Raw genomic sequence first — 9,538 nt, forward strand, 5'->3', positions numbered from 1 at the left:
CCAGGCAATGGCTTTTATTTAGAACAGAGAGGACCAGCGAGATTGACTGAATTGTAACGTCTCACTTCATGACGCGGTGTACTAACACGTTGACAAGTTTGAAAATGGTTGACATATGAACAAACTTATATGCAGTGCTTAATATTAATGGACTGTAGCATGCTTATAAATGCGACAATATGTAACAAATTAACTTCATATCAGGAAAATGCTCCCATTTTGTAGATCCATGATCGTGATATGCTCTTCCCTCGGAACTGAGAAGAGAGTTCCTTTGCCAGCATTCAAAAGAACGATGAAAACATATTTATCTGTAAAGATTTATGGCCAAATCTTCAGCAATTTTTTTTAGTCTTAAATCTTAACAGATTGGCTCCTTTTATATATTTTATATCATTTATTATTGTATTTCTTTACATGCTAATTTGCTTCATAGTAATTCATGTAATCAGTGTTTAACTCAATGTATGAAAATTGTGTTGTCTGGGTTTGTGGTACATATGTAATTGTTGTGGAACGTGTTGTATAAATATGACAGTAAATAATAGACATGCACAGAATGTGTATGATTTTTATGTACCGTATGCATTCACTGCGGTGGTGTAGCAGTTAGTGCGCAGTGCTAAGAACTCAGCGACCCGGGTTCCATTCCCGCTCACGGCCAACACCAGTGACGATTATCTGAACCGGTTTCTGGGCCTCCCCTAGGTCGACTCAGTCTCAAATGTGCACCTGGGGCGGTGTGTAGAAATCGCCACTGGGGAGACAAAGGCAGCTGGGCATGGTGCTAGGCACCCACCCCCTCGTGTGCCGTGCCGACCTTTCATAGGTGCTCGCTAACAGCACTTGCCCCCAACAGTCTGTTAGGGCTATACGGGGGACGTTTGTCTTTGTTTCTGCGGTGGAGCTGTATCGCTCTCACTTGCTGAAGAATCCCCCAGCACTTGTAGCGAAACTCTTCAGCCAAACGCGACGAACACAACGCGCCGCACATCCCGACGACACATCGGAGAACGATACGGCGGAACGTGCGCGTCTCGAGCCAAAAGGAGGATAAAACGATGTTGTCCATTCTACATTCGTACGATTGGGTCCATCCATACACAGGGCAATCTGTGACTGCACTGTTCGTGGTGTTATTCCTGCCCTGTTACGCTGTGCCCGAAGCAGTGACCTTGGCTGCAAAGTGCTGCCTGCTGAACAAGCATGTGAATTATCCGGGAGCGCGGTGGCGAGCAGTGTGTAAAACACATGCACGCGGAAAGCACGCCCTCACGACACACACAGGGACGCATTCATACGTTTATTTATATCACGACTCAAACGAACAAAAGGGGACCGATTTACACCTGTCCTTATTAAGGCCCTTCCATTGACTATATCTGTTCACTATCTGCGCACAGCATGCCATTGGCCCCACGGTGGCGAGATGTTAACTACCTCGCCTGGTATGCAGGAGGTCGTGGGTTTCGATTCCGACCCTGACGCCTGCTGTATATTTGGAGTTTGCATGTTCTCCCCCGTGGTCGCGTGGATTTTTCTTTGCGTCCTGCGGTTTACCCCTCCACATTTGTAGAAACATGCGTTTGGAATATTTGGCTGCTATACATTTCCACGTGATCAGCCACTTCGTTGAGCTATCATTTATGGCCAGGTCGATTCTGAAAAAAAGCTACATAGCTCAGTTGGCCTTTCCTGGTAAAATAAACACAGTTCGCTATGTTCTTTTGCATCATGCCTGCTAAAATAATATCTCTATCTCCTGCTCACTCCGTTTCAAACAAATCGTATTGTCTGTTCTTTCAACTTCCTATCAAGAGCGGCACTACTGTTGGTCACGCCCTCTGTTGTGCAGCTCCTACTGCATGCATGTCTATGTTGTTTTTTTACATTCAGATTCATGAGGCTATTGAATATGAATTTTGCTACATCCCCCCCGCCACCCCCTTCAATTTCTAGATTTGATATCTTATAAAGTATCATCATCTAATTAATCAGATAAGAACCAACCCAGTCATGATTTTTCATGCCAGAGAGACTTGATGACTAGTATCACATTGGATAATTCCCTCCCACTATATTTAGTAATTATTAAGATTATATATCAAACGTAGGCTCTGATATCAACACAAAAACAGCAGACTCTTGTGATTATTCCAATATCATCCTCGCAGTTGCTTTTGGCTAACCATCGAACAAAGAAAGTCACTGCATCGCACGCTTTAAGATTTGCTTCTGTGGCCGTCTGGAATGCTCTTCTGATATTGGGAAACCACTGGAGCTTTGTACTTCTAACTAATTTTTGTGTTAAGTTTTTTGTCCTTCCCCCGTACCCCCGAATAGCATGGCTAGCTATATACTGTGCGAAAGAAGTTCAACACGTTAACACGACATTCACTGTATGCCAGGCAGTGCACTTTAATAATTAGCAGGAAAAAGTAACCAGGCAGCTGCAGTAATTAAATCATTGGCTCGATGCATTCATTGACCTCTAGCTTTTGGTTAGAATTCACATGGAGCCGATTGATCAAGTTATTCCTTACCACACCCTGCTGATGTTTGAAATCCCGTCACATCTGTACGGCATCTAGAGAGGACTCTATATTTCGATGCTATGTGCTAATCAAAATTGTATTCATATGATTCACCCATACGCCGGGACAGCGGGAGAATGCCTGCAACATCACAGCAGGGTGGCGACTTTGACATCATTTGGCACGTTACGCATGAACACAACTTTATTTTTATTTTTCCTACAAGCTATCATTTAGGAACTATTTTAAGCACATTATCTCAACAAAGAGCCATTACTCAATGGGCACTGACATGACTTGCCTTCACTTTCCATAAGAGGCTTACTTGTGCTAGCCCTAATGCAAGTGTGTGTACGTATGTGTACTTTTAAACTGTGGGGAGCGGTAGTGTAGTGGTGAGTGCGCTACACTACGAACCCGGCCACCAGGGTTCGATTCCCGTTCACAGCCAACACCGGTGACGAATTTCTGAACCGGACCTGGGCCTCCCCTAAGTCGACTCAGCCTCGAATGAATACCTAGTATGGAGTGTAAATATCGCCACGAGGGAGACAAAGGCGGTCGGGCGTGGTACTGGCCACCTACCTCCTCAGGTACCGTCTCAATCTTCATGGGTGCTCGCGAACAGCACTTGCCCCAACAGTCCATTAAAGGCCATACTAGGGATCTTTGTCCTTGATATAAGCATCTATTAAGGAAATCACAGTGCCAATGATTACACATCAAGTTCTCACCTAAAGGTGAGTTGGCTCATCAAGTCTGAGTTGAGCAAGGGGAGAGCCAGGAAAAGTTTTGACACCAGGTGACTGGGTGTTTTTGTATGCAGGCATGCAGTGCGTTCGTTGGCTTTTACGCGATTAGACAAATATAGTGAGCTAGATAGACACGTTGGTGTCACGACGGCACGGTCGGCCGTGGCTTTCCATCCACGGAAACAGCGGGTGGTGTTACAGACGCATGATCTTCTTCGCACTACGGGCCACGCATGTAAGTTGTTGCCAACATTGCCCTTGTGGGTGGCTGCTGGGCATCAAAGCAGCTGTCTTTTACAACCAAGATGAAGTGCGCGTGAAATAGCTTCCTCGTCTCCTGCTGAAGTTGTTTAAGTGAGCCGGTGTCGGTGAACGAGTGACGTTTACGAGATTTTTTAAAAGGTCCAGTGAATCTTCCTCGTACAGCGTTGATGGCATTGCGGCTGATGTTGTTCAAGGACCTGTGCATGGTGTCTGACTGTGAATGGACCTGGGTGACGAACTTCAGGCCTCGGGGGACCCCAGGGCGATCCACAGCCCAGCGTTTCCATCTCATTCGTTTTCAAGCTCAGCGCGTTGAATTTGACGCGAATCGAGGGCCATTCCTCGAAAAAAAAATACCACGGCTTTCCAGCAAGCGAAATATGAGCAAAAATGTGTTTCATGCGGTGTTATCATTCGTTCCGATGTTTTAGATTTGCCGTCATTTAGGTGCGACTGGTGCAAGCATGCGCATTAAATATATACAGTGACTGCCATCTATAATATGGCCATTGCAACCGTGTCACACTTGCCCAGTGTGCAGTGTTACATATATACCTATGTATATGACTAATGGTAGATGTGAGAAGGATGGACTGAATGCAGTGCCTAAGCCCCAGAAGTGTTTTTTTTCTCCCCTTGGCCTGAATATCTGAATGTGGCTTCGCGTATGAATGTGCCATTCATGAGATTCGGCCCTATCCCCAGAATCGCATAGCAACTACAAGTATCGTTGCAACTGATCTCGTTACATGGGCAGGCCAGTGCAATGGCACCGTTGTTCGTTAGACAATGAGTGATTGGGTAGGTGACTTGGCTCTGGCAATCTTTGCATCCAACAGTGAAGCGATGCCATTTATTTCTACGAGTTAAACACAATAGAATACAATATAATATGCATGAGATGACAATTCAAACTGATTTGAGATATTTTACTACGTCAGTTGAGAGCCCATTCCCATCCATGTTTTTAATCTGTGTAAGTGGCATTTCAATGGTTTACAATCGTGTGTCCTTATGGTATTTTTTTACAAATGAAAATACTCATATAAGCAATTAACCAAACACTCCAAAGGAAGACCCATCTGAGAATGACTCTTGAGGCACAGCAAGGCTTTGATTGGTAAATGGATCATTAATATGAATGCCACCTGCTCTTCAAATGAAAGGAGAAGAATGGCTTACGTGAAAAAGTGCCAAGTACCAGAGTCAAGATCAGGCCCAGATCCAGTTCCTCTCAGATGGGAGGCCAGTCGAACTTTTGTGTGGGCCACCAAAATAGTGACAAAAAGCTGAGGAATGCCTCTTTGGATGGGCCAAAGGGACATTTGGTGGTAGAGGGCCCACCCTAAGCACCCCTCTTGTTTTTCTGATTTCAGTTCTTGTTTGCGGTAGTGTTGTGTGTGGTGGCATTGTGGGCATTGTGGTCGTGACTGGGCGTGGCTGTGGCGGTGAGGTGTGTACGATCGTCACGTCGTGCTCTGTGTGGCAGTGGTTATTTCGCGCACGTGTGTGTGTGTGTGCAGTACAATTGTGGCTGCATTGCTTGCAATATCGCGATCTTGTTGCTTACATCTGCAGCCTTCTTCTCGGCCACTTCCAGCTTCTCCTGGGCATCCTTGAGCGCCTCTGAGTACTTGTCCAGCTCATCCTCTGTACCTTTGAGTTTCTTGTGCAGACCCAGCAACTCATCCTCCATCTGCGAGGCACGGTGAGGCAACACAGGGATGACTCTGGCTTAATTTTGCATTGTCAAATAAAAACACATTTGTTCATAATGCCAAAAAACTAACAACGCTAGGGGAGTTCCTTTCGAAGGCGTAAGCCAAACTGAAAAGCGTTTCCACTTTGGGGGGCACTCATTTCCGTCAGGAGGCCAGCACCAGTTGCTGGAAATTCCACATTCCCATGGCGGAGGTTAGTTTATTCACAGGAAGGTCACTCTTGACTGGCCCACAAAGTGGTACTAATATTTATCGACCCAGGACAGTTAACAGGCTGAGCCGAGCCCTGAATTTGCAAGCTTTCCATTTGAACAATGCTCTTAATCACTGCACCACCTGGCCAGATTGTGTGATAAGAATGTTTCAATGTAGACATTGGAAGTAATAGAGACACGAATAATGTAAGAGTAGACAGTACAAATAGTATTAACACATTAATAATGTTTTGGCACTTTCCAAGAAATATATTTTTTTTTTCATCAGTGTTTTGAGATGTATTTTAAAATGTTGGAAAGATAAATGAATGTATATTGAATGGGATAGTATGATTGCATACTATATTTATTGTAGATGTAATAAAATAAACTAGTCTTCCTAATAGTCTTTAACTTGGCTTAAATAATTTAGAGTATTGATAAAATTGCTGCACTGTGTACAGCAACTTTGCCATAATTTTATCAGTAAAACTATTTTTTATTGTATACATCAAAGGTCGCTGCCCAAATATCCCCGTCTTGCTGAAGTCAAGACGGGCAGCGCTCATTGCCATTAGCGGATCTAAATCAGTGGTAGACATTTCACATTCTTACGGCATGATCCAATCCCTCTATAACTTTTAAGATCATAATGTGAACATTCACAAATGTATTAATAGACTGGCCTTCATCATGAGAATGTGGAACTTCCACCACTGGCTCAAGCCCACCAAGAGAGATGAGTTCCACCCTCCTGCGCATTTGAGCAAAGATAAATCTATGACTTTTGAATGCCCTTTACGAAAATAGTACATTAAGAGCAATAGTGTCCACAGTTCATAAACACTATTAATCAGTGGTCTGTGTTATTTAAGTTAGAAATATAAACGTTTCATTACCTTTTCCATCACATTAATTCTCCATCAATTACATTACAACCCTTTTCCAATCCACGACTGGAAAAAGGCCTTCCCTCGTCATATCGGTCATGGCGATCATTTGAACATACTTCACCACGCTGGCAAGTGCGAGTTAGTAACGGGGGTGGGTAACCCAGGACCGGTTGGGATGCCACTCGCCACGGATGCGAGTGAACTCTGGCCCAAAATCAGACTGACGTCCAGGGTGCAGTGTGCTAACAGCTGTGCCACAGCTCCACTGCTTGTTGATATTTCTGATGACATTGAAGAGTCTTAGCAGTAGCTGGTAACGAATGAAGGAGCTGTATGTAGCTAAAGTGATGGAAGAGCTGAGTGGGAGAAGGGGGGGGTCCATGTTTTGACTCAATTGCCCTCCTATTTGCTTTAGCCTTCATACTCCCCGGCAAACTTTGCTCGGCGCAGTCATGCACAACGTGAGAGTTTCCGCATGAGTTCGCCTCCCTCTGCCGACTTCGATAACCATGCCGCTGGTCCACTCACACCACAACACTGTGGTGAACGGATTGAAATTTGTAAAAAATTTGTTTTCGACGAAAAGCAACAGGAAAACAGGCGACTGCAATGTCAACGTGCCTTGCTACTCATCTTCGTTCGCGACTCTGAGCCAAGTTTGGTGGAAATTCGACATTCTTATGACGGGACCTGTCCGTCCACATTGTGACCAATGCTCACTTCCAACAAAGATATGCTGTGCTGATTTTATCGCCCCCTTTACCGGGATTTGAACTCGTCACGGTCTAGTTGTGGTAAAACACACCGATACATATTTTAACATCTCGTCAACTTTTGTAGTCAGACAAGGCATATATTGCCATGCATCACAACTTCCGACGTGTTGCGCTATTTCATCACGTAGATTTAAAACCCTTACGGTCAGGACTGAAACGTAACCCGCCACGGGGTTCGGTCTCAAGCCGATGTTAGCAATCGCCTCTCGTGATGACAGCGACGGTCGAATTGACGGACGTGAACTCATCCGCTCTTCATCTCTAGCACACTAAACGGCGTCGTTTCACTATCCGGCAAATTGAGCCTTCTCTGTGATCTCTCTTAAATCATTTACCGACCAGTCGGCCGAAACGTCCCGAGAATGACTTTCCTCTCTGTGACATCTGCTATTTGATTTTTTTTTATTAATTTGTTAGTTAGCAGTCCAGACGGCTGAATTAAGGCCTCACCACATGCCGTGTTGTTTATGGGGGGGGGGGGAGGAGTGCTGCTGGCTGGTCAGTGCGGAACCGGTGAGGTGTGGTGCAAGGGGCCGGCCCCGGGCCGATTCAAATGATTACTCGTCACTTGATTGTTAGCCGTGGCCAGGGATCGAACTTGGCTCCATAGCGCTGTGAGATATCCACCGCACTACCGCATCTCCCATTTATAATACTGTCCGTGCAATTTGCGTAAAAAGAATCCAGTGCAGGTTATGCACCTCTATATCACCTACCCATGTACTTTTACAGGAATATATAACTGTAAACTGTTTGTACGGTGTATCGTGCCCGTATTTTAAGGGATAACTGGCGGAAATGTGGAATTTCCGCAAGATGCTCAGAGCTGCCCGCTGGGATGAGCAACCGCCCAAATTCCCGATTTGCGCAGTTGAGTCTCCTCCATCAACACGCTTGTGATCACACGCACGCAACGGGGTGCGTCGTCGCTGCGCACGTGTTCACGCGGCTCCACTGCAGTGCAGTATATATCCTTGGCAGCGCGGCTCGGCTGAGCCGCTTCGCGATGCCGCGCCGCGACGCGGTGACACCCGGCCACGTGCGCACGAACACGCGCACACAATTACGCAGGCGCGCGTGGCGCGATTGCCGGCTGGATCTAATTCTCTTAACGGAGAACAAACACTGCCCCCCCCCCTCTTAACTCTGCACTCGACCCCTCCCTGCCCGTCAGAAAATGACGGAACACCCACTCCCCCCGTATGAAAATGCACCGTCAGTCTGCGGTACTAGCCGCTGCAGTGGCAATATGGGCTGGGTCTCTCTGTGTGCGCTTCAGCACCGGGTGCCGGACGCGAACCCACGGTACATCGCAACTAACCCACCTGGCGAGCTTTCTCCTCCGCCGCTTTCTTGTCTGCCTCAGCCTGCTCGGCTCTCTCGATGGCACTCTCCTTATCCAGCTTCAGCATCTGCATCTTCTTCTTGATGGCCTCCATGGTCGCTGCTTGGTGTTGTCCTGCTTGCGCGCGTGAGAAAGAGTGAGCGAGACGAGAGACGAGATGAGAGAGAGAGAGATCAGAGTTGGCTCTCTGGTTTGTTGGACAACTGGGGGAGGGGGGAGTGTGGCGAGACTGCCGAGCAGAGTGAGCGTGTTCGGTCAAGTGCAGCTGAACAAAAGCTCAGGGGGCGAGGGTGGAGGACAGCAGAGGGAGGAGATGGAGGAAGAGGGGCACGGGTGGAGAGACTGTCGAGAGAGAGCAAGGTTCCTCCCTTTCCTCCTCCCACCGGGCACCACTCCCGCAAGCAGCCGCGAGCCAGCCCAGCCCCCTCGGTAGCCGACAAAACTCCAAACCCGCCTCGCTCTCTCTCGCCCCTACCCCTCCGTCTCGCTTTAGGTTGGAAGTGGTGATGTTTTTTTTAAGTGAGCACCGCACGGAATGTGTGTGTGTGCCCGCACTCTCTGTTCAGTGGCAGGTATTGCGATGATGAAGCTATGGCGGGCATGGTGAGGGTCACTGTGGGATTGGGGAAGTTCTGGTGGCAATGGAAGGGGGATGCCTCGGTTCATCATATTCCGATGTACCAGCTTTTTTTAGTTCTGCTGCCAATTTTTGCTACCAGCAGCCAGCAATTCCATCACAGGATACCCTCTGCTCCATTGACAGCAGCTGCAGCATAGTTAGCTGACAAGGAATACTTTTGAAATGACACTGCACCCAATTAAAAATTAACATTTGGCGATCCATTATCCATGTATAGTTATCCCACCACTCCACGAGTGTGGGTGGTTACTTTTATTTTTAACCATCGAATAATTTAGGATAGATTTTTTTTTATCTTTGGAGTCGAGATTTATATGAGTCATTCGATATTACCTGTTGCACCTAAACAGTTGTGATGGTAATGCAATGACCTCACCCACGTCGGTGATATTTAAGTCCACCTATCAGCTCTCCATGGG

General features: G+C 46.7%; 1 protein-coding gene across 8 annotated transcripts in view; it reads right to left on the minus strand.

The window, feature by feature from the left end:
- The window catches only part of LOC144739124 (tropomyosin alpha-3 chain-like), a 58,964-nt gene extending 49,973 nt beyond the window's left edge, over positions 1 to 8,991 (minus strand). For 7 of the 8 annotated variants that reach the window (XM_078622113.1, XM_078622131.1, XM_078622125.1 and 4 more), the window contains exons 1-2: positions 8,460 to 8,876; positions 5,121 to 5,246 (exon numbers count right to left, since the gene is read on the minus strand). In XM_078622113.1, coding sequence (XP_078478239.1) covers positions 5,121 to 5,246; positions 8,460 to 8,573 — 240 coding nt within the window. In that variant the 5' untranslated portion in view covers positions 8,574 to 8,876. Of the gene's footprint in view, positions 1 to 5,120; positions 5,247 to 8,459 lie in introns of all 8 variants that reach the window. The other variant, XM_078622108.1, reaches the window with a different exon arrangement.
- Positions 8,992 to 9,538: the final 547 nt, after the last annotated feature.

The sequence above is a fragment of the Lampetra planeri genome, chromosome 3 (assembly GCF_965212315.1).
Source record: "Lampetra planeri chromosome 3, kcLamPlan1.2.h2, whole genome shotgun sequence".
NCBI classification, from domain to species: domain Eukaryota; kingdom Metazoa; phylum Chordata; class Hyperoartia; order Petromyzontiformes; family Petromyzontidae; genus Lampetra; species Lampetra planeri.